The 26,317-nt window shown below is 38.7% G+C and overlaps 1 protein-coding gene across 1 annotated transcript in view; it reads right to left on the minus strand.

Moving 5' to 3' along the window:
• epha6 (eph receptor A6) overlaps positions 1-26,317 on the minus strand; it is a 181,038-nt gene that overhangs the window by 115,756 nt on the left and 38,965 nt on the right. The window contains exon 3 of the mRNA XM_036563446.1: positions 22,292-22,961. Within this exon, the coding sequence (XP_036419339.1) occupies positions 22,292-22,961 (670 nt within the window). The remainder of the gene's footprint in view (positions 1-22,291; positions 22,962-26,317) is intronic.

Raw genomic sequence — 26,317 nt, forward strand, 5'->3', positions numbered from 1 at the left:
ATGTCGTGGTTAGGGAACCAGCCCTGTGACCGGAAGGTCACCGGTTCGACCCCCTGAGCTGACAGTACATGACTGAACTTGAGCAAGGCACCTAACCCCCAACTACTCCCCGGCGCTGTGGATAGGGCTGCCCACCGCTCCAGGCAAGTGTGCTTACTGCCCCCTATTGTGTGTGTGTTCACTAGTGTGTATGTGGTGTTTCACTGCACGGATGGGTCAAATGCAGAGGTGAAATTTTCCCGTTGTTGACCCCAATAAGGTTCACTTAAAAGGACTATCCAAATGCTGTAGGCATTAACTTCATAATAAATGTTTATGTATAAAAACAATGAGGTGAATTAGTTGAAATATTAAATATCTTTGAATATCTTTGTATTGTTTTCAATTGAATACAGGTCAAAAATATTTACAAAAGGCCATGATGCACCACAAGAGTGGTTCTAAGGAACTAGCAAAAGATAAGAGATGGAAATATGTTGGACTCAACTTCATAGTCATTAGTTATCCCTTCACTATCTTACTGTAAAGCAGTGGTCTCCACTGCAAGGGGCTTTTATTGCATTATTTTATTTTTTCCTCTTGTCCACTTATCACGTTTATGTGAATTTATGTACCAAAAACAACCATAATTCATTTTTACATGACTATTTTCCAACCTCTGACATATGAAAATGATCTGTCTTTTTGTTCTGATTGGCTACCCTGCATAGTGCCTCACTCAACATAAAATATGGGCTGAAACTGAGAATTGTTTACACATATACACATTTATATATATAATAGTTTGTAATAGTTTTCCATGTTAACATGTTTTTAACAACAGTCATTTTTTAGCCATATCCTACTTTTCATAACAAGAACATTTTGAAGAACATGATGCAGTTAGCATTTTGCAAAACTTTTATGTTTGCAGGTATTTTTTCTTACTTAACTAAAAAGTAGAAAGCTGAAAAAAATCAATCATTTCTTTTGAAACAGTAAATGACAGCAAGGTATTCCCAGACTTTGGTCAGGCAGTGTGTTTATTGTTTGAATGTGAGGTCTTAATTTTTGCATATTTCCTTAAATTTGCCTTCAAGGCACTTGCATATAACATGATACCCATATGTTTCATATCAAAATGGTGACGTCATACTACTTTCCAAAACTGCTTCAGCAACTTCAGCAGCTATAAACCTTTTGTAATGCATTTCTGATGTCAAATGAATGAAGAATTAAGGGTTTCTGAGTGATTCTTAGTGATTTCTATCACTGTGTCCATCCGTTAGTTTCACTAAATGTAGATGGACACACGAATCCACCAATTACACACGGTAAGAGGCAGATGACCTGTATCTCAACTCCTCTTTGTACCCTCATAACTTTGGATGTGAGTAATGTCCGAAGTCACAATAAGATGGAATTGAAAGGGCAGACTCTAAAGATTCAGGAAGAGTTTGAACCATATTTCTGCATTGTATTATCACAAAGATAGAGAAACATATATAGAAACAATCAATTTGATGCACAGGCGAGTTTGTGGACCCCAGAGGGCTAAGCGGACATATTTCACCACATATCACTATCCTTGCAACATACCTAACAAAAACACTATGTTTATGACACCCAAAAAAACATTTCCACATCAATATGCCAGTAGCGCCACAGACGGACTTCATCATGACTGGCCAAATGTAGTGGCTATAATGAGACAACAAGGTCTTTATGAGCTACCCATGTGCTGCTCCAAACACACTGAATACTGTGGTTGGTTTATGAGACGTATAGGCTTAATTATGTGGGTGTTTCAGTTTTTCTGCCATGTATCGATGACTCTTAGCCAAGGTTTCACCTTCTGCGCTGTCAGTTCTCATGAAAATTTCCGAAATAAAAATAGACAGTAACTCTGTGAGTCATGGAGACACCTTTGGAGGGAAAGCGCACTGTGCTGCGCTGCTTTAAAAATCCTCCTTAAAGCTCCACTCCACTCGACGGTGGAATCTTCTCTTGATTGCAGCTCTGCGGCGCTCTTAAAGAGGACACAGCTGGGAGAAGAGCGAGCGCAGCCATCTTGGACACGTTGTTAATTTGCGCCGATCACTTCTCTGCTGTTAGCACACGTGTCGTACTTACATAGCTAGTGTTTGCAGCTGGCACCGGCTCCTCATTTGTCTTTTGAGTGTGAACATCAAAGACTTCCTGATACTTCCCAATGTGGCTGTGCATTGGCAGGACTCAATAATAAGTGATTTGTTCAGAAGAGTGCCTCTCATACACAAATAACACAAATCTGTTGTACTGGGTTTTAGCCTCAGAGATTTAAAGGGATAATTTAGTGAAAGAACACATTTTACCCCTTTCTCCAGAAGTGAAGTTCTTCTGCATCAGAGCTATGATGCTAATATAGCTAACAACAGAAGCTAATACCTCACCTATTAGAATTATTTCACTTAATGTACTTTTTATTTATAGATGCAAGTGTTTTAGTGTTGAAAAACACAAATGCAAGTCCATTTGAGACTATTTAACAACATGATTTGAAACCAGAGTGTGGCAGAGTTACGGCATGCTAGCATTCATGTTTTTACAATGCTAATTACCACACATAAGCTTCCATTAATTGCTACCTATATTAGCCTTGTGGCTCCAGTGTAAAATTAACAAAGCAAACTTCAGACGTGCCTTGGCTGACTTTTGCCAAACTATTTCTTTAAAAATGAACATTGAGGGTCACAAATTTTCACTAGAAACACTTGCAAATCTCAAAAATAAAATACAAGGATTAGAAACTGTCATAATTCAAGCAGTTCTAATCTTTCACATTAGACATCATTTACACAAAGCCCTTGTTTTTTTTTTTACCCTGTCGCAGGTAAAATGCAAAAATGATACTTCAAAAAGACCAAAACATGATCTCCTGAATGATACTTCAATGCATAAAGCCGTGACGAGATTTGTTATTGCTGTTGGAGGAGCTCGGCTTCTTTAACTGCTCCAATTGCTCCATATGCTCTGATTTGAAACATGACCACCTCAAAGACCTCTCGACTGCAGCGAAGCTGTCACGACGCCTTATGATGCCATGATGTCTTATTTAGGTCATGATAGAAGTGTTCCATTATGCAGCTAGCGCTCAGGGGCTAAAACTGAAAACCGACAGAGAAAAAGAGAAAAAGAGCTTCAATTGAGATGTTGAAACTGTCTGACAAGAATTTTTGCCGCTAAGTGAGAAAGAGAGAGAGAGAGACAGAGAGAGAGAGACAGAGAGAGAGAGAGAGAGAAACCATGCTATGTTGCTTTTGTTTGGGCAGGCAGTGACGGCATAGACAGTTTGCGCATTTCTCTATTCGTCTGGGAGTTTCGTTATTTTCTCTTTCTCTTTCTCTTTCTCTCTCTCTCTCTCTCTCTCTCTCTCTCTCTCTTTCTCTCTCGCTGTCTCTCTTTCTCTCCCTTTCGCTCTCCCTCTCGCTCTCTCTCTCAGACGGCTTTGATCACTCCAGCCTTTGAAGCAGCGCTCGGGAAAAAAATAAAAAACAGAAAAAGAGGAGGAAGCAGAAGTCATCGCAAGTTCATGTCTCAACTTGGCGCGACGCAACTGCTGGCAAACTGCGAATCTGCATAAGCGGAATATTTTTGCATACTTTATCCAGAGAGAGAAAAAAAACACACCACACATCTGTTCCTGGGTCGCAAATAAACACATTATACAACCTTTTGTCATTTTAAGTCAGCAGCTTGTCAATAGCAAGCGTACCTCAATAGGTCACAACAGCTAGCAGTGCTTGTGCTGTTTGTACCTGTTTTAAATGTACTGTATTTAGGGTTCCTAAGCTGATTCTGTCTTCAGCAAAACAAACTTTCTTCAGCTATTAAGCTTCTATTGGTTTTCTACTGTAGCGTATTGTAAATACAAGCACTTCAAATATTTAACAATTTGCTCCTTAAACTGCAGATTCTCATTCAGCAACTATTAAAACTTTTAACAAATAACCCCTCAAATAGTGTTATTGTTCAGTAAATGCAATAACTGTTCAAATATTCAACAATTAATCCCTTAAATCCAGGCATATTAGTTAATGACTACAATTATTTATTATAATCAACAATTAATTTTTGAATATTTGTTTATTGTTGAATGTATGAACAATTTATTGTAGTTCTTGAATAAAAACTTTTGTAGTTTAAGGGCCAAACTGTAAAAAGTTTGAATATTGTAGTGATTGAATAATAAGCTTGAGTATAGGGGTTTATTGTATAATATTTGAATATTTTTTTGTAATTTTTATAATAAGCCTGACGTTAAGCGTTGAATATTTGAATAATGTACTTTATTTTTTAATAATAAGTCTGTAATTTAAAGAGTTAAAATTAAATAGTATTGCACTTATTGATTAATAATAAGCCTGTGTTAAATGGTTATTGAGAAAAGAATGTGTATACATATAAAAAAATTTCCCCCTCATATTTAACCTTAACTCCTTAAAAGGCTTATTACATACTAAGGCTTATTACTTAGTAAGTACAGGGACTTCAAACGCAAACTGGTTGAGCTATTCTTAGGTTCTAGAAGTTTGTAACAAAACTTTTGACCCACCCGTGGGCTCTGATGAAAGTCTTAGTCCTAGCCAACAGCTATGGATCTGAACCAGGTGTGCTACAGCAGGACAGAGCTAAACTGTGCAGTTCTGTGGCCTTTCATGACATACAATGAAAGAAAGTGCCCCGTGTTCTCTTAACAGGCAGGTGGACCCTACTGAAACACTAACATTAACGTGGCTCTCAAACCCTTCATCTGCTGCTCCAGTTTCATCTGCCTCTCAAACTGCTCCTCAGCTGCGAGTGGATTGCAGTAGATGATCATGATCATCGCACTTGAGGGCCCTCCAGCCCAGCGCCTCAAGCCTGAAGGCATTTGCTTACAGCCTGTATAATTTATGGATGAAAGGCTTTATTTCACTTTGAGAACAGCTTTTTGACACAATCTACAGTAATGCTCAAAAGTCAGAGACCACCATTCATTTACAACCCCATTTCCAAAAAAGCTGGGATGCTGTGCAGAATGTAAATAAAAACAGGATGAAGATATATGCAAATCATGTAAAGCATATTTTAAATGGAAAATACTACAAAGAAAACATATCAAATGTTGAAACAGAAATTTTATTGTTTTTTGAAAAATATATGCCCATTTTGAATTTAATGCCAACAACACGTTCCAAAAAAGTTGGGACAGAGGGCATGTTTACCACTGTGTTTCATCACCTCTTCTTTTAAGGAACTCTGGGAACTGAGGAGACCAACTGCTGTAGTTTTGAAAGTGAAATATTTTCCCATTCCTACTTGTTATAGGATTTCAGCTGCTCAACAGTTCAGGGGCTCCTTTGTCATATTTTTCATTTCATAATGCGCCAAATGTTATCAGTGGGTGACAGGTCTGGACTGCAGGCAGGCCAGTTTAGCACCTGGATGCTTTTACTACAGAGCCATGCTGCTTTAATACATGCAGAATGTGGTTTGGCACTGTTTTGCCCAAATAAACAAGGCCTCCCCTGAAAAAGACGTTGTCTGGATGGCAGCATATGTTACCAAAACATATATATATATATCATTCAGCATTAATGGTGCCTTCATAGATGTGCATGTCACCCATTACATGTGCACTAATGCACCCCTATATCATCATGAATAGTCTCTATAACAAGCTGAGTGGTCTTTAGCCCAGAGGACACAGTGTCAATGATTTCCAAAAAGAATTTCAAATGTTGATTTGTCGGACCACAGGACACATTTCCACATCCCCTCAGATTAAATGAATTTCTCGGTTTCAACATTTGATATTGTGCCTGCAAAGTTCAGTCTTAGATTTTTTTTTTTTATATATATATATATATATATATATATATATATATATATATACTATATATATATATATATATATATATGTATGTATATATTCAGTGATATTGATGTCTGGACTATGGGGTCTTTGATTCACTCTGCTGAGAACACCAACAGCTTCTTTATTTAATTTTGCAAATTTTCTTATTTTTTGTCTATTTCTTTTTCTCGGTAACGGCTTTTTGTCAGGTACACATCCTTTCAGACTCATAGTGTTGAGTTTCTTCTCAAAGTGGAAGGATGGACAGAAACTCCTATGGGTGTTTTCAGATCTGAAGTAGGAGTGGAGCTTGATTTTCTCCTTTCTCTCACAGATGAAAGCTTTAAGCACCTTTGGACATGGCATTTTTAGACATAAAAATTGGACCATGAAAATCTTTATACCAATAAGAGCTACTTTACCATTTTACTTTCAAATGGCATTCTGTAACACTGCGCATTTTTTAAACAAAGTTGATTCTAATATGTTAAAAAGACAAATGACCAGCTAAAAATGGCTCAGATTCACATGACTTGGTAAAAAATGACTGCTAACATGCTAATAGAAGAAATAACACAAACTGTAACAAACCACATACCACTATTTGACATGGCATTGTTAAACAACAATCTAAATCATGTGAATTTAGTTCTTGTTATCAATATGTGGCATAAGCCTACTGCCTGCATTGTTGCCAAACAGGCCATAGCTTATGTACATAAGTATGTGTCCAGGAAAGATGCTTTTACTCAGAATGGATTGGACTTCATTATCACTCTCCATGTTACAAGGATCCATGATGTAAGATTATAGTTCTTCATTTACTTGTTTTTTTGCAAATAATGGACTTCCTTGCATGGTATTATTAGCATGTTACTAGCATGTTTAAAGTTCACAAGTTTTCTACCTTTTCTAACTACAGACTTCCTGACCAGGTAAAATGTTTTACTTTTCAATTGTATGGAACTCATCCATCATTGATAAAAGGTTAAAAGGGTCTTTCAAAAGAAAAAATCCTGAGTCTAGGCTATCCACAAGTAAAGCGGCCATCATATCTCTAAACTAAAACTAGACTAAAAAAAAACAAAGAGAAACAGAATTGAAGAAAATACAGCAGTGACCTGTGTGTCAACTTTAAATGAGCAACTACTGCCCAGCATTCAGAGGTCTTGTCAAATGAAACATTGAAGACCAACAATTTATGCTGTTACTTGAAGACTAAACTAAGTAAATATGTATCTAAATCTATCAAACTGAGCTGGGTTAACTGAGTGTCCCTGCACATTCAGAAGCATCCTAGCTGAGCTTGCGAGGAGGTTAGTGAGTGGCTCTCCTCTGCCTGGCGGAAGCAGATGAGTGGTAAACTGAGAGATTACCTTGGTAAAGATGGTTCTGTCTCAGAGAGGATCTGGAGCTGGCTGGCAGGCCAGCTGGGTGGTTTGAAAAAGCGTCGCAGCGGCCGCAGGGGGCCAAGCACTGGGAGAGCTCAGTCACTCAAAGGCTGAAAGTGAAAGCTCTGCAGGGGCAGCGCTGGGGGATTGTGTGCAGTGCAGCGCTGCCTATGATGGATCACTCTAAAGTAAAGAGTCCGGCACAAACAGTGCCTCTGCAGTGGAGCTGACTGATGTTAAGCCCCTGCTTTACTGCGCAAAGTTCTAGAAGAGGTTTTCACATAGAAAGAGGGTTTCAGATGGAAAGTTATAGAATGAAATGTCATTTTAAAAATGTAAGCTGTAAAAAACTAAATTTTAGTTTTGTTTTTTTTTTTTTAATCATTGCAAAAAGTATATTATGTGGTGGCCCAGTGGAAAACTGTACAGCACAGTGTTGCTATTTTGTGACTCATGAATGTTATTATCTCAGACAATCTGAGCTCAATGTGAGCCTTAATTGAGATATCAACACAAACTCAAGAGCAGACGTGTGAGATTACTGGGGTCTTTTGCTGAAGAGAAATGTGAGACTTATGCAAAAGTGTCTTTCCATCTGTTCTCATTGTTGTCTAGGAGAAAATACAGAAATATCGAGGAGATCTTTTAGATTTTTCTTTAACCCCTTAAAATCCTGGGCTTACATACTAAGTATGTAATAAACCCTTTCACCCAGAACCACACATTCAAACCAAGAACCATTTAGAAACCTTTATTATTAAGAGGACAAGTGAACTGCTACGTATCGTCAGATACACTTGTTCTGCTTTGTAATGTGTGTAGACTATGTGTGGAATATCTGTTCTTTGACTATTTGAATAGACTATTCCACTTATTCCACAGGTTCTGTCTACTGCTACAGGTTTCCACTTCCTCTGCCTCAGATGTGACAAACAACAGCTCCACATGTGCTGCGGAAATATGAACTTTCACACAGTAAATGCTTTCCTTTACACTACGACCTGTTTGCATTGCATTAACTTGTATCCTGCGATTCAAATGTTTTTACTGCAGACAGTCTGTTGAGCAAAGGCAGATGTTTTATTTTCACTCTTCCCAAAAAATGGAAAAAAAAATCATTTGTCACCTTGTGACTCTCCAGAACAGTGTTTTACTTTGCAAAGGGCTCTATCTCACTCTCTCTCTCTCTCTAGTACAACTTTTAATCTGTAAACACCAGTGCCTGCATTTAGCCATCAGATGAGCATGATCAATGTTAGCACGGCTGACAGGGAGATAATGAATTCAGGAGATATGGGCAGTAATGCAGCCGGTCATTTGTCACTCTCTGGGTCCTGGCAGAGTGTTATGGATATCAGGTGAGCGGCTCAGTAATGGAGTTGATATGCTCTACATTGCGTGTCAGGAGAAATGATGGATTCATATAGGATGACGGCAACTTCACCTGGTTTTTACAAGACAGCCGAGGAGAGAGGCCTGCAGGCTAAGTGAGGGCATGTGAGAGAGAAAACTTCTTATAGTAAACCTGAAATCAAAAATGACCTTTTTACCTTGTTAGTTCACATCTCTGGTCATAAGAAGCATGATTTCTTATATCATACCATTTAAACAACCAAAGAAGAGACCCGTCTTGAAATTATGTTTCACAAAGTGGACAGCAATTACAAAATAAAAGATTTTTTCTTGTTATTTAGAAAAACCATAAAATATGTCTTGACACTGAACGAAAATATATTACAATCACCGATTCACATTGATTTTAGGTAAGTCTACTGCTAGTGTAGTGTTGACATTAGTCTCGTGGAGCCAGACATGATCATGTACCCAGAATACATGTCATTGGACAACCATGAGAATTTTAAACGGTACTGTGTAAATTTTTAGTCAGGTCCTGCTTAATTTTCTGTGTTGTATGGCTGTGTTAAAAATCAGAGCTCCAAAATATATTGCAGACCAGAGTTGCAAGGCTGGGGAATGACGGTAAGTATGTTGCAGCGACTGTATATATTTTTATTTTAAAGTGAAGCGTATCCTAGTCTGGTTATGCCCAGGAACCAGACTGTGAACAACTTCCCTCGCTAATGAAGGCGCGTCTTTATGTATTTTGTTTTTATTCGTGCCTTTATGTATAAAATAAAAATAGGGGCAAAATTTCCACAACACATATATCAGAAAGAGAAGGGGGTCCATGTGCTACCTGTAGTGTTCTCACACCTTTTTAATGAGAAGAGCAACAAGCAAAGGCAGAGCCTCAAATTCTCCCACTGACAAATAAAAATATCTTCGGAATCACTCATTACACAGTAGCTTCAGCTCTTGTATGAGGCGGTGGAACCTCCCACATTGTTGTTTTCTCTTGAGTGAACCCAGTATGTTTTCTCTTCTGTAAAATGGGGTGAACACAGTATGTTTTCTCTTCTGTAAAATGGGGTGAACCCAGTATGTTTTTGTTTCTGTAAAATGGGGTGAACCCAGTATGTTTTCTCTTCTGTAGAATGAGGTGAACCCTGTATGTTTTCTCTTCTGTGGAATGGGGTGAACCCTTATGTTTTCTATTCTGTAAAATGGGGTGAACCCAGTATGTTTTCTCTTCTGTAGAATGAGGTGAACCCAGTATGTTTTCTCTTCTGTAAAATGGGGTGAACCCAGTATGTTTTCACTTCTATAGAATGAGGTGAACCCAGTATGTTTTCACTTCTATAGAATGAGGTGAACCCAGTATGTTTTTGTTTCTGTAGAATGAGGTGAACCCCATATGTTTTCTCTTCTGCAGAATGGGGTGAACCCTGTATGTTTTCTCTTCTGTAGAATGGGGTGAACCCTGTATGTTTTCTTTTCTGTAAAATGGGGTAAACCTAATGTGTTCTCTCTTCTATAGAATGGGGTGAACCCAGTATGTTTTCTCTTCTTATAATGGGGTGAACCCCATATGTTTTCTTTTCTATGGAATGAAGTGAACCCGTATGTTTTCTCTTCTGTAGAATGGGGTGAACCCTGTATGTCTCACTATGTTAAAATTTAAAGTACACGGCTGGCCAGGTCTTGTACACTAAACTTTTACCACATCCTGTTGGCAAACAAGCCAAATCACTTTTCTCTTGATTTAATGTCTTCAGACAAAGTATTTGTGGTGTTTTCATTGAATAGATTTTGTGCACAGGGCATACTTCTGAGAAAAAAAGCTTAGTGAATAGCTTGCTTCACTTGTGTTACTAATAGTAAAAGAGCATGCGTTTGAGGGATTTGGAGTGGGTTTTAGAGGGGGCACATCATTGTTTGTGGTTAATTTCGCCAAAACCCAACACCAAAACTTTAAAAGGTTGTCCCCAGACATGTATTGTTGGTATGAGATCACGTGTCATTTGTGATTAAAAATATTTCATTCTTTACTCAACACACCTGTGGGGAGAAGGAATGACAAAGTTGATTTTAACTTTGACTTTGAATAAAAGTATGTCACATGGCTATAACCAACCATCTTGAATCTAGTATGCATTTTTGTCATAATTGGAAATTTTAAGGCATTTTCCTTCCATACTATGACATATATCTGAGTAAAATGTTACTTTGAGTTGAACTTCAATGAGTTGAAACAGTTCAAAAGGCTTATCATTACTCATAGAAACTCTTTAGCTTAATATGATGTGCTTGACTGGAGAACTTTAGTTAACATTAATTAAATCAGTAAAAAAACAATAGTGTTCTCATGTTTTACTACCAAAAAATTATTAGCAAAATGAATTATTAGGGGGGTTATGTGGCCGAGTGATGATTATTGGAAGGTCTGTAAGCCCCTCAACCCCCTTGGAAATGATGTCTCTGAGCTGAGTATTTTTGCTCGATGATAGCCGGGGGTCATCATAAGCAAAGGTGAAACACAATATCACAGGTTAATAGTATTTTTCCTGCCTTAGGCAGGCAAAAGTCATTACATTTTGATGGAAGATTACAATAATGTCTTTGACATGATATGACATAATGAATCATGGTTAATATGACCAGAGATAAGAACTAGCATGGAAAAAAATCAGTTTTGATATCAGAATGACTTACATTTGGGGAGAATTTGTGTAAAATGTAAAAAAACATGAATAACATGGATGCGTAGATTTCCTTTACACCTTGTTTGTTTCAGCCAGCTGCTTTGTAACTTTCTCTTTTGTCATCATGAGCCGTTTTTCTCAGGCTCTGAACTTGTAAACTCCTACTTCACTTTATGCATCTAACTGAGTTGTTCAGGTGCACTCTCTATACTCTAAGTATGAAGGAAAGCAGCCGCGGTCCCATCGGTGTATACGTTATCCTTCTGGAGTGGACGTGCTGTCTACTGCTGGATATAGAAAATCGATTCCTTTACATTAGCTCATTGTCTTCCTCCCGTAGACAGAGCAGTGAAAGGTCTACAGCCGCTCTCGGCCCCAGCAACAGTTGCGCGATCAGGTTTTCTCACAATTAAACACAAATTCGATCCGGAGAGAAGAGAGCGGCTATCAGAGTGCTAATGAAATCACGGCACATTTTGAGTTCGAACACTTTTCAGAGTGACTAACTCGGCTTGTTGAAGCTTTCTCACGTAACATAACCTCCTAAAAAGATCTCACATTCTTTACATGGGCTTTGCTACAGAGACACGTCAGCACCATCAAACCAAGTTTGAAGCCTAAAGCAAGTGATGACTCAGCAGGAATAAAAAAAAAAGGAAAAAATAGTCACATCTCCTGCCGAGCTGGACTCAACTCAACTGCAGCTTCAGCGAGAGAAGAACGCAAAGCGGCAGACGGCAACGGAGGACAAAATGGAGGAAAACAAGAAAGAAAAGTAGCTTTTTATCCCCACCGGTTTTGTTTATTTATTTCTCATGTGCTTTCTTTGTAATTGGGATGAAATAGTGAGATGAGATGCCACCAAGTGTTTTGACTTCTGTTGCTGTTCTTCACTACAATGATAAACACACTTCACAGGAAGGAGTGCAGCCCTGTGAAAAAGCAGTTAAAAGAGAAAGGGGGTGAGAGAGAAGTGGAGGAAAGAGTAAGATAGAGATAAAGCTGCAGAGACAGTAATGTAGAGAAAGAAGATAGAGAGAGAGAGAGGAGTGAGTGAGAGAGAGAAAGAGAAAGAATTAATTATACATAAACTTGGAAAGAAAGAAAACAGAAACAGAAATGGGAGAGGAACAAAAGTGCGAGGGATAAGACAGAAGTGATAGATAGATAGATAGATAGATAGATAGATAGATAGATAGATAGATAGATAAACAGTAATGTAGAGAGAGAGAGAGACAGAGAGAGCAAGATAGGGAGAAAGAGAGCAAGAGAGAGAGAGAGAGAGAAAGAGCAAGATATGGAGAAAGAGAGAGAAAAAGAGAGAAGAAATAAGGGCAGGCAAGACAATCATAAAGCCTGAGTGAGAGAAATGTAAAGAGGGAGAAAGAGGAGAGAGACAGATATTCATAGAAAAAAAAGAAAGACAGAAAAGAAAGAATAAGATAAACATAGAGATACATAAAGAAAAAGAAAGAGAAAAAATATATAAGAGGAAACAATGAGATGAGGATAAAGATAGAGAGACAGTAATATAGAGAAAGAGAGAGAGAGAGAGAGAGAGAAAGAGAGAGAGAGAGAGAGAGAGAGAGAGAGAGAGAGAGAGAGAGAGAGAGAAGGCGAGAGAGCAAAGAAACAGGAATCAGAGTGGTGCTGCTGTGTTGATTTGGAGTGTGGTTTTCATTTAATGACCACTGAGCCTTTATCTTCATAAAGGACAGAGAGCAGATTTGATGCTGGGGAAACTACAACAGTAAAGCCAGCCGAAAGCTCCAGTAGAGAGCAGAAAGCGAGTAGCTGCAGGAGGCCAGCCATGACTTCATGTAGACTGGAAACACAATACTTAAGGTCAGAGACTCTGATAAAGACGACTTAATTTAACAGCCTGTTTAATTAAAATGCCCAGTGTGCGTGTGTGTGTGTTTGTGTGTGTGTGTGTGTGTGTGTGTGCGTGTGTGTGTATGTGTGTGTGTGTATGTGTGAGAGAAAACAAGAGAAAAGAGGGGGGAGAGAGAGAGAGTAGGGGAAACAATCCGAAGTAAATTAGCTGTGAATCTAACAAATGACAGTAATTAGAGGGGTAGCCTGCGTTGGGAGCGGCAGAAATGAGGCCAAATACAGCTGCAACTTTAAACTGGAACACAACATGGATTTCAAGCATCCGACAGAACAAAATAAAATGGCTCCACAGGCCCGTGAAGAAATTTCTCCTCCACTGAGGGAAAATTCATCATGTATGAGTATCAGTACATGCCAGCATCAACTATGACCTTATAGATGCCAACTGGCTGCTCCCAGTGCTATACAAAGGGCACCAGTGCTACTCTAACTCGAATAAACACTCTGGTCCAGATGGGCTATTTACATTTTCAGATCAGAGGTCGTACTCATAGTATGTTTAGGTTTTACCAACTAGCTTACACATGTATGGTAACTTGAGAGAAGAAGCCCTCCAGGGTAATACCCCTCATTTCTCTGCTAATAAAATGATGGGGCCAAATCTAATTTTGACACATTTACCAACTGACTATGGTAAGTTTTTTTTCGGAGTTTGGATACTAGCAAAATGTTACATGCTAGCGACGCGCAACAAGTTAGGTAGAATTAGCCAACATTTTTAGCCGTCTGGCTGAAGATGAGTTTAACTGTAGGGAGAGATATAATTTCAGAAAAAATGCAAAGACTAGCTTACTAGACTTACTTTCTGTAAAATTTACATGACAAATTGAGGGGAGCTTCTTATCTGAGGTAATTTGTCCAAAAGTATCCAGACAACCCTTCTAAAAAGTAAATTCAACATTTCATATGTGCACCCGTTGCTGACTCAGGTGTTCAAGTGACAAGCTGGTTGCATAATCTCCACACAAAAGCATTGACCCACAGGATGGGACACTCTGGAGCAGCTGCATATGAGCCTAAGGTCTCCATTCCCAATGATAAACATCAAGTAGAGGGGCATAACGCCAAGTGTAAGAGGCAAGGCAAGTGTAAGATGATATAGGCATGGAATTTGCATAATGCTAATTGGCAGCATATAAACTTACATTATTTGTTGGCTACATTAGACCCATAGCTCCAGTGGAAAAGTAAAGAAGCAAACTTCAGAAACTGAATATAAAAAGTCAGTAGGGATCCCTTAGAGCCTTCTACACATTCAGAGAAGGCCTAAAGATTGCTGGGAATGAAAAAATACATGTATGCAATTTTTAGTTCATTTTCAAATACTCATCATGTTTCTTGTATTTAATCTCTGCAAGTATAGCAAGAATATTCTTATTTTATTATTATGTTATTGTTGGTTGGAAACAAACAAAAGGATTAAAATTACTATCCACCCAATGGAAATTTGTCCAAACAGATTTTTCCCCATAGCATCTAGGCAGATATAGCCAAGTGAGATACAGTGAGCTCTACCCTTGGTTAGGCCCTCCAGAGCTGGACAAAAGGCCTTTAATATTACACTCACTGTAATATTAATATTACAGTCACTGCCCGGGCTCTTTACTTCACTGTAAAACTGCAACATACAAGGTAAAGTACATGCTATAATCAGTTGCTAGTCTCAAATAATAAATAAATAAAAAAAGAATGAAACTTTGACAAGTTTCAAATGTGTGTGTTTAACCCTTTAGAAAGCTTCAGGCAGGTCCAAAGTTTTATTACACACTTCTATAATCAAAAAATAGCTCAATCCTTTTGCACTGGAGTCCCTGTAGTTACTGAATAGTAAGCCTTAACATGTAATAAGCCTGAGATTTTAAGGGGTTAATCTAGAATGGTCCAAAAATTATCACATGCATCAGCATTAGCTTAGTGCTAAAGTACTATTAGAAATCCTATATGAGCGGTAGCAGAAATTTGCGTTACCACAGAGGTGGGTTTTGACTTTTATGGCCCAAACTAAAGGCTTCGCTTTAATTGCTGTGGTTTGCCACTGAAAAATGTGTATCAGTGCTGTGGGTTGTTAGGAATCCTGTCATGAATTAAAGAATACATGAAAAGTGCTGCTTGTAGGAGAAAATAAGGCCAATAAATAAATAAATAAACAAACAAACAAACAGCAGACTGGAGATATGCCTCTCGCACTTCTTTTGTTTGTCTGGGAGCGAAGCCCCAGCCATGCGAACACGACAGGACAGCGCTGTAAAAATACAATACAGTTAAAACAATATTTGCTTAGTCTGTCCAAGCTGATACGAGATTAGGGTGAAGTCAGAAGCAAGATGACGGCAAAAGCTGCACCAGACTCCAGTAAATAACCGGCTTTGCTCTCCATACGGCCAGACATGTTGCTCATATTCTGTCAGATTAGTGTGATTCTGTCACATCCATATTAATGTATAAATCCCAAAATCTTATGATATAGATGTATACAAAGAGATTTAGTGTACGGAAACATGTAGGAAGGTGTGATTGTCAGATATTGCTAGCTTTAGCATGCTGTGTAAAAGTTTTGAAGGTTATGACCTGAGCTGCCTAGCACTGTCAGAATGTGGTGAAAGTTAGTGGCTTCCCTTGCAAAAAAAACAAGCATACTTAAGCACATCAATAGCATACTTGTATATTGAGAATACTCAAAAGTACATTTTTTATTCCATGTACTTTATGGAAATACATCTAACATATACTTTTCTGTATTTTTCACATTTATTTTTAAAGTAACACACTAATTATACATTGGTATGCTATAAGTAATACACTTGAATAAAATATTTCTTAACACACTTAAGCATACTGAAACAAAAGTATATTTGTCATCAACGTAAGTGTTCTATTTAGAGTTAAATCAGTGACTTAAAGAATGCTTTAGTACATTATAGTTTAGTTTAATTATTGCTAATGACATTTAAGAAAACTTACTTGTTTTATTAAACACACTTAAATACATATTATATCTGTTGAATGTTTATTTAGTGATACTGAGATTTAATTTAAAATGCATTTAAGTGCATTTTAGTTGCAGCATAACTCAATAAGTAGCAGTGAAGCGCCTCCATACATCTTACAGTATTTTTATAATATATTCCAAGTGTAAGAACAGTTACGTTCAAATTACACACTTAAATCTACTTAGGCTCAACTTAAATTGTTCAAAAAAGCGCTTAATTACATAAATTAATATTTGTTCATTCACAGCTTAATTACAGTTTAAATACAGTTGTGATAGGTGGTTCCAAAAAAATACATTTAGTATGTATCAAAGTATGTTTCATATTAAATATACTTTTGAAAACTATGCTTAAATGCATTTTTCCGTCACAAGGGTTTCTATGAGCAGCAAGTGACCTGCTTATGGGAGGTGGAGGTCAGAGGACCCCTTACAAAGCTGGACTTTGCTCAGAGCAAGCCGCAGTTAGGTGTGGACCAGAGTAAGTAGTGTTGCTCGCATGACTTCATTGTTGCTGACAATTGCAGGATTTTGCTCAGATTTAGGCTTTTGAAAATTTCAAAAGTGTCTGGGATACTAAATAAAGTAAATAGCGTATAAAAGAAATGGGACCAAATGTGGTAAAAAGAAACTGTGTGTTACTGCACTCTCACACATCTTACTGAATGAAGACCACAGCGTTCGATCAATAAGTTGAACTGACTTGTTTGCTAGTCAACCAATAGCAAACAAAAAAACTTTATGTGGTGGCAGTTGTAATAATGCTAACTTTGAAGAGGTTGATTTGTTCCTGGATCACTAGTGTCTTGCTAGCTGTAGTGACGTGACTGATTCATCTTAGCTTGGAGTCGAACAGCTAGAAACACGCTCTCTCTGAAAGCTAGCACAAGTGACAGTCACAGAAAGATGACACGGCTATTTCGGCCAGGCTTGTAAGAAGACACAGCGATAAAGAATTGTGACAGCTTCATCTATCGTGCCTTTTCAGATGAACAACTCGAAAACAGGTCCAACCAAAGGAAAAAAAAAGCTTTTGAAAGTGTGAGTGACAAAAATCTTTGTGCCCTTAAGGCCCTTAAATATTTCTCATGGAACTCCAGCAGAGCTTCATTGGCGGTATGAAACACAGGCTGGCCACAGCATGAGAGATGTGAAGTGCAGCATAAAGGAGCAGGCTCCCCTCTGCAGAATGGCAGCAGGGGGCAGTGAGGGGGAGGAGAGAGAGCGAGAGATGCTGGAAGGTATAATTTAAATATATATGTATACAGATAGACAGACAGGAATTCTTTGATCATGAGAGCGGTGATCAGTGCTTTTTGATTGTGGCATGTTGGGGGGGGGAGGTGCCCCTTCCTCCTCCTTTGGATAATTGACTGGTTCTTAGGTTGTCAATCCTGCATAGTTGGGTATTGTTCATTGCTTTTTTTTCATGGCATCCAGGAGAAAGAGGTTTTATTTATACTTTCAGTACCTCATTTTGATTCTCTGTGAGTGTTTAGCTTCCAACTGCTCAACTTTTAATTCTACCAGAAGAGGTGTGACGCAGCCTGCAGAGCAGAAAGTTTCCTTGACGCTTGTTTGTGCGTGCTTTTAATAAATGTACTCGCAATAAATGGGAAAAGACTTGTGTGGCTGAAATGAAAGACTACACTTTGAAACACGACCCACTAATGTAAAATGTAATTTAGTTGTTTAACTGAATACATATCACATTTAAATACAAATTACTACTAAATAAAAGAAATGTCTTATCTGTAGCTTTGTTTTGCAGGCCTTTACAACCAAGGCACTTCAATGAAGCCAAAATAACAAGAAGTGGAGACAGTTTTTAATGGTATTTATTACACATTGCATGAGAAATCTTATTTGTAAATGCCATTTACTTAATACCATAAACTAAATACCATAAACATAATTTCCTTAAATGCAGAAAGATGTTTCTGCTCTAAAATTAAAAAAAATATATTTTTAATCACAAAATCCTAATATGACTACCCACCCCTCACACATCTGGACACATCACAAGTCTTTGAGCGTTTAAGTGACGTGTTCTACAAATGGTGATTTAATGACAAAGTTTAGGCAGTGTCCGAAATGTTTGACCAAAATCTCAGTGTGACCACTGCTATAACAAACACCCATGTGACCACTGCTACGACAGACGCCCATGTGATCACTGCTACGACAGACGCCCATTTGACCACTGCTATGACAGACGCCCATGTGACCACTGCTACGACAGACGCCCATGTGATCACTGCTACGACAGACGCCCATGTGATCACTGCTACGACAGACGCCCATGTGACCACTGCTACGACAGACGCCCATGTGATCACTGCTACGACAGACGCCCATGTGATCACTGCTACGACAGACGCCCATGTGACCACTGCTACGACAGACGCCCATGTGACCACTGCTACGACAGACGGCCATGTGATCACTGCTAGGGAATTTGCAAAATGTTTATTGCTCACTTTATATGCTAGCTTACACACATGAGCCTGCCTCAGTCTTCAGTTTATGTACAGAGTCACCTGCCTAAAATTGCCATATCAGACTACTGCGTAATGAATAAAAAACTGGCCTACTGACCTCAAACTCACTTTGGAGAATGGGCATTCCACACTGGCCATTCTCCCCAGCCATTTAAGGCTCCAAATTCTTCTTCTTCTCTATGTAATTATTTGCCCTTTTTTATCCAGGCAAAACAATGCCATCACAATGCAAAGGACTTATTTTGGGCGCAAGCAGAGTTTTCCTGCATCACAGGCTTATTGGCAGAAAATCTTTACCATATGTCATGTCTGATTGTTAGCACACATGAGCCTTACTGATGTCGTACAGTCTGAGACAGAATTTAGCCAAGATTTCATTTGCAGCATCTCTTGCAAAGTGACATGCAGTAGGCATGACAAGGCAGAGGGCCGTTTTGAAAAAATCTCTATATAATTATATTTATATTATTATATAATATAATACTATATTATTATAATTCTGCGTCTGCAATTTGTCATTGAAAATCAAATCCATTTTTACCCAGGTGTCTCCCCAGTAAAGTCATTGCTCCACAATGTAAGAAGTAAAAAGTAAACTGCTTTTAGGCCTCCCTCTCTCACACTAATCTAGCAACCTCCATGTCAAGTGAAGACATTTTTCTGAACTGCTGCTGTCATTGGGCAGCTCAGTATGCTTGAAGGAGAACACTACCTACCATTTCTGTTACAGTGGCTAGCATCATTCTGATTGATGTAGGAGGAGGAGGGTCATTCTACCCACACAAAGACAGCAAGGACAACTGTGCTCTCTTAGACTCCCAGCCACGGACGGCTGTAGCATTACTGCAGTTTGAACTTGTGTTCTCCCAACAATAGGGTCGATGCTTTGATGGCTGCATCACTCAGGGGTTCTTCAAATCAAATTTTAACCACAGAAATCATGAAAATAATGATAATAAACATACACAGATATGTAAAGAGAAAAAAGAGAGGCAGAGATAGCCTAAGAGAGAAAGGCTGAGTGTAAGGCTGGTCTCTAAAGGGCGGCGGAGAGCTGCTTAAGCATTCACTTTGCAGCAGGAGCCCTCCCCGATGCCAGGGCTTTTTGACGAGGACTTTGACAGGTGCAGGCACGAATGCAGTCCTAATCGCAGGAGTGATCTGCGCTGCAGATAGTGGCACAGCAGTGGCAGAGGAAAAGATAGGGATGGTGGAGAAGAGTAAAGAGAAATAAGTAGAGGTGAAGAAAGAAAGTGAAGGGGCCATCCCATCTGATGCCATGAGTATGGCATTATCCATAGACTCCTGTCTGTAACTCTGAATCATATCTGTAAAAATCTATGGTTAAGTGGATACTTCATCTAGCTCACATCTCAAAGGTAATGGAGAGAGGAGATATATCAATCCACAGCAGGGCCCGATTGACGAGTGCCTCTCCGAAGAGATGATACACATCAGTTTTGAACTTGAAAAACACTTCTTCTTTTAGACACTGTTTTTATCATCAACTTTCACTTTTCAGAGCAGAAACAGTAATTAAAATAAAACATCTATTAAAATATGTGAAATTACTCACTCGCTCTGTTCCTATGATTTGCCTTCAGGTAAGAATTTTACTGGATAAACTGTAACACAGGACCGCTAAAAAAGATATATGCCTCTGAAATTATGCCTTTATTAACATATATTACTTAGCTTTATGTTTCTGCTAGAACATTTTACTGGGTCTATGACCAGTGTGCTACACGATAGGCATCATGACCCCTGGGTCCTATCACCACCACTGTATAGAAATGCAAGTCAGTAAGTTTCTCTACAGTGAACTATGTCACATCAAACCACTCTGAATTGTTTTGTTAACATATTGATTTAATAATGCAGAAACATGGTGGAATTCCCCTTTAAGTCAACAGGTTGTTGATTTTAGAAAAGCCAATAATGATCCCTGCTTTATTGGTGGGAATTTCTCTGACAAGGATAAGTTCAAGGGACCATCAGCCATCTATTGTTGGCCACTTGATATATCGCTCAAGCCCTAGTCCACAACAACAACAAAGAGAGAGAGACGAAGTGAGAGAGACCGATAAAGTGAGAGAGACAGGCTATGACACCTAGAGTGGCAAAAAGAAAGCAAAAATGCTTCTCTTATGCTGCAGGATCTCTAAAGCGCTTTCATAATCACAGAAATGCTCTGTTATGATGATGAGGAAGCCGTAATGATGGCTGGTTATTCCCAGTGCCATCTCGTATTCTGTCACATGTACAGAGAGGCTTCCCCACGGGCTGAGGCGGCGTGAAACCAGGCCACAGCCACTGATGTCTTAATAACTGCTGTCCTTATCCGTACAGAGGAACTGGGCTGTAGCGCTGGATTGCAGCATAATTCTCCAGTCTCCTTTGATCTGCTGTCAAGTCGCCCGAGACAGGGACTCGGCTTTCTCCAGCTAATGGAGCCTTTCCTAGGTTATGCATAAAGCAAGTGGGAAGAAAAAGGGAAACGGAGCAAGAGAGAGGGGTAAAGGCCTTTACACACCTGACGCAACACGAATAAACAATACAAAAACCTGAAATATTCATAAGCAATCATCCACGCCAAAGCTATGCATGCTATGCGCTTTATGTTTTCCCATATAGTCTCGGATGTTGCTTTTGATGTTGGTCAAAAAGTATAGTCACAAAGACAAAAATGTGATCCACCATCTTGGCTGTTGTTACCATGCCAACAGCAGAGAAAAATGGTTGGTTCACTGAGTTCAGGTCAGCTGCGAAAGTTCGCAAAAACTGAACAGGGCAAAACACGCAAAATCAGAATGATGAACAGCTGTAGATAACACTGAAATGCTAAAATGATGATGATAAAAAACTATAGCACCATGAGTAAAGTTATAATACACATTTTTAACTTAATAAAAAATATTGTAAATACTTTGCAGACTTTGCATATATATATATATATATATATATATATATATATATATATATATATATATATATATATATATTCAAACCAGGTGTTTTTTTTTTTTAATTACAAAAAATATTACATTGAAACTTTTCTAATCTTGCATGAATAGGTGACATTCAGCATGTAAAGGCTCCTTAAGAGACAATTCCATCAATTTATTAAAAGTTCTTTATAATTGAATCATTAAGATGTAAACAATATCATTCAGAGTGGACTGATGTGAAATGTGCTGTTCTACAGTGGTAAGAAACAACTGAATTGCCAACAGTGTTAGTGATTGGAACCAGATGCCCAAAGTGTTTAACGTGTCTAAAAGCTGCCTCACAGAAAGTTAATAGTATGAAATGGTTATGAATATGTTGCCTGACAATGTTTTACAGTGGTAAAGAATATTTTTTTTTGTTGTTTTTGATTTGCCACAATTTCAACATGGTCAATACTAGGTATAAAAACTTAGAAGACATTTTTGTACTATGTAGATTACAGTACTTTTATACTATATTCAGCATTACGTAAAAAAACTTAGAAGATGAGTCAATAAAATTTTACAGTAAATCTTTTCACATCAAACTGCTCTGAATGACTTTGTTTTGCAGATGTTTTTGTAAAATTCTCTATTAAGACAACAGAAAACCAGTTACGTGCTCACCCAGACACAGGCCATCATTCTCCTCATGGCCGATGCTGCAGACACACCTCCCCAGTGGCACCAGCCAGTCTCCGTCTGCGCCGCAGTACAGCTTGGGCGTGTCACGCTCTTCGGCATTCTCCACGCATGCACCCCTCACCTCCACCAACGAGGACGAGTCCATGCGTGGTACTGTGTCTGGAAAGGCTGCCAGGTTCCGCAGCGTGGATGGGCACTTCTTGTAGTAGACACGAACGGACACCAAAGCGATGCACGCACCCACATCCTGGAAGGCCAGGTAGAAGCCTTTTCGGGCAATTGGACCCACTTCCCGCACCTCAGTGTTCAGCCTTAACACACGATCGCCAAGGTCTGTCTGCGTGAAGCTCTCATCAGCCGCGATGGTGTCAATCTTGGCGTAGTCAGCAGCGTGGAATCGGGCACCAGGCCCGTGCGGCTCGTCCGACTCCAGGTAGAGGAGGTTAAAGGTCTCTTTGCACGTGCCCGACACCCAGGGGATGCTGTTGCAGTCGCGCAGCGTGAAGCGCAGCTCCACGTAGACCTTCTGCGCCGCCTGCCGAGGGATCCAGTTGGAGCGCAGCCAGTTGTTCTGGTTGGGCTCCATTACGTGGCACACCTGGAAGGTGTGGATGGGCCGGTTCTGCTCGTCCATCTCTGTGATGGCATCCCACTGTGGGTAGAGCACAGAGAGGAATGAGGGGGAAGATAAACACTATAGATATAGGAGAGAAAGAATAGAGAGATGCAGAAAGAAGATAGCCAGAGAGAGATAGGAAAAGTGGCGATAAACAGAAGACAGATGAAGACGAAGTTGGAGATAAGAGAAGATGGAGAGAGAGTAAGGTAAAGATAGAGAGAGGGAGAATGAGCATGTAGGAAAGAACATAGTGTGGTTAGTGATTTCTCTATAACCCCCCAAATGCTTTGACTTTGAAAACACTTCAATGGAAACCTGAGTCAGAAATCCAACTGAACGTCTTATTAGCATCTTTGTCAAGCCATATGGGTGTTTTCAGCGAACACCTGCAACCCATTCATCACTCACTTATACATAAAACTGTCTGTCGGCTTATTGTGATAGTAACAGCATTGGCAGGAGCCATATACACTACAGTCCTATTACATTACTGTAGCTGTGCTGATATTTCGGTTAAACATTGAATTGCAATTCTATTTTTCACGAATTTGCATCGACCCTTACATCAATATTTATTTCTATATTTTTAAGTGTGTTGATACTAGTTATCAGTAAATCAATTGATTCTTGGCTTATTGTCATAGTTACAGCTTTGGCAGGAAACACATATCGTCGCTGTCCAAAGAAAACCATGTATCTCAAGTTTTGTCGGTTTTTATTTTTCTACATCATTTCAACAAACCAGCTGTCCCTCACGTCGCGTGAAAAATTCATGATGAATGGACCAATAGAAATGCTTTAAAATCATTTGGAATAAAATCTCTTTACATTAACCTACATTGAAAGGTAAGAGTGTTTTTGCCTTCTCCTGTAAAGTTACTATTATGGAGATACTGGTTTTTATTTGGACAGGGACAATATACTACATTCCTCTGTTGCATATGTGATGTCATCAAGCACACGGGGGACCGCAGTAGCATCTCAGCTCTAATTTATTCTTAAAAATACAGTGAATACACTACATTTCATATTCTTTCATACGTTTATTTTCTAAAAGTGTACAGTTGTGTGAGTAGGAGTGCTTTCAAGTTCATACTTGGAAAACAATAATCTGCACAAATTGTAATAGGAATGTATAAGAATAGCATTAGTAGTTCTTAAAAGCAACATAAAATACTGTGCACTGTGAAGTCTATGAAAATAGATCTGCTCTTGATTATCAGGGCTTGAAGAATGTTATTGGAGGTGTTTATGTCTGCACGTTCAGAAAGGAAAGCTCTTGCTGATTTTACTTGTCAAAAAATGGCTGAGATGACGCTTGGGTTTCAAATCATTTGTTATTTATCGAACACAATATTTTAATAAATAAAATTTTGCTGTGTGTTATATTGCTAGTTAATGGCAGTTTCATTTTTTCATTTTTATATGGTGCTGTTAGTTTAATTTTTAGAAAATGTCTATCCCTCTCACTTTATGAACTAATTCATTGATGTTTTTTAAACATTGAAAGAGCCAGGTTTTGTTCTCTTTTCCTCTTTTCCTCTTAATACATTTTCATGCACTTTCTACAAACGGTATCATCTGTATTTAAGACAAAAAGGTTGTCATGATTTTAAGGATTTTGCATCAATACTTTGCACCCTTCCACTGGTATTTATTCAAATATCTATGTATTTATGTCCATTGCTATAGTTCAGTTTTGCATTGGATGTAATCTTGCAGAGCCATCAACCATGAGAGGTTTCGGGCTAACGTGGGTGACGTCATAGATTTATTAGGATGAGAACATTCTGTAATATTTCTTAACAAATCCAACACCCCTTGTAGGTAGAGTTCAAAGAAGGTGTGCTTGTCAACACTGTCCAACACATAACACGCCTGTCGTTAACCTATGGGCGTGACGCAAGTCGGCAAGTCTCCCCCAAAAAATCCATTTAAGCATGTAAACGTGTGTCGCATTATATGTGGTGAAAATAAACATTCCTTCTGAAACACAAGTGAAACACAGTTCTGTTAGCTAATGATAGAATTTCACTAGCTAGCTTGTTTGGTTTGTGTTATCAGTTGTACTTCCAAAGATAAGAGAGCATAGACTAGAGGAATCTGGGGGTGGGATTTACATACCCCTGTAGCTACAAAAAGATCTAGAGCTTCTGTAGCTGCCTGCACATTTGGCATGGTGAACATACAGCCAGCAATTCCTACTGTTATCTCTCAATTTTCTTTCAATGTCAACTATCATGACTGTGATACAATCACAAAATCAAATTGTGACACATGTCTCAGGGTGAGTATCATATTGTGCATGCCAGATGGCAATTACTGAGCCCTACTGTACACACCCACTTCATTATTCCCCTCTATAAGATAGAGCCTTCCACTTACAACAATATGACATGACTCAGTATTTCATCGTCCCATTCTGGCACTTTGGGACTGCTTACTATCATTTTCACAGGACTTACATCATACACTCGCTTTACCACTGTGCTCTGGGCACATTACTTATGTTGGGTAAACGTGGCTTTGCGAACATGGTGGTGAACATCCAGCTAATGGATTTACACAAGCTACTGACTTTAGGAGTGTTTAGGAGCTTTAAAGGACAGGCCATGGTACTGTCACCTTCACGTGAGTACTTTTTTTTCACTACTTTTTTCACTCCTTTTTTAACCACTGTGCCTACTTTCACAAGCTGGCTGTTTCATTTCACAGTAAAAATCTACAGTGATAAATGTGCCCAAAGGTTTGTTGACACTTGCTCATCCAGCATTTCTCCAGAATTCAAGGGTATTAATAGGCAGTTTATCCCCCTTTTGCTGCAGTAACAGCCTCTACTCTTCTGGGAAGGCTTTACACTGGCTGTTGGAACATTGCTGAGAGGATCTGGTCGCATTCAGTCCCAAGAGCATTAGTGAGGTAAGGTACTGTTGTTAGATAATTAGTTCTGGATCATGAAAGCTATGCCAAATCAAAAAAGTACATATTTTTAAAGTAGATACATTATAGTAAATTAATTATTGTGGAACAACTTAGGACAACGCAAGTGTATTGAAATAGTAATTAAGCTGTATTGAATATGTATTTTTTGTATAAGCATTTTTGTATGCTTGACAATTTAAGTTACACACTAGTGGATTTAAGTAAGTATTTTGTACAAGCTCTGAACATTACCTGAAGTTAGAATAATTATAGCTGTTAAGTTAGAGAACAAGCTAGCATAGCCATATTTTTTAGATTCTTTTCCTGTGACTTTTTACAGCGATATTAACTACCTTAAAAAATTAACATGCGCCATAATTTTCCAGAAATGTTAATGCTTCGCCCATAAATTAGGCATGAAAGAGGTGCAATTGTATGAAAGCCAGCTAGCAGTTAGCCTCATTGAT

This window comes from Colossoma macropomum, unplaced genomic scaffold (assembly GCF_904425465.1).
Source record: "Colossoma macropomum unplaced genomic scaffold, Colossoma_macropomum, whole genome shotgun sequence".
In the NCBI taxonomy this organism is placed as follows: domain Eukaryota; kingdom Metazoa; phylum Chordata; class Actinopteri; order Characiformes; family Serrasalmidae; genus Colossoma; species Colossoma macropomum.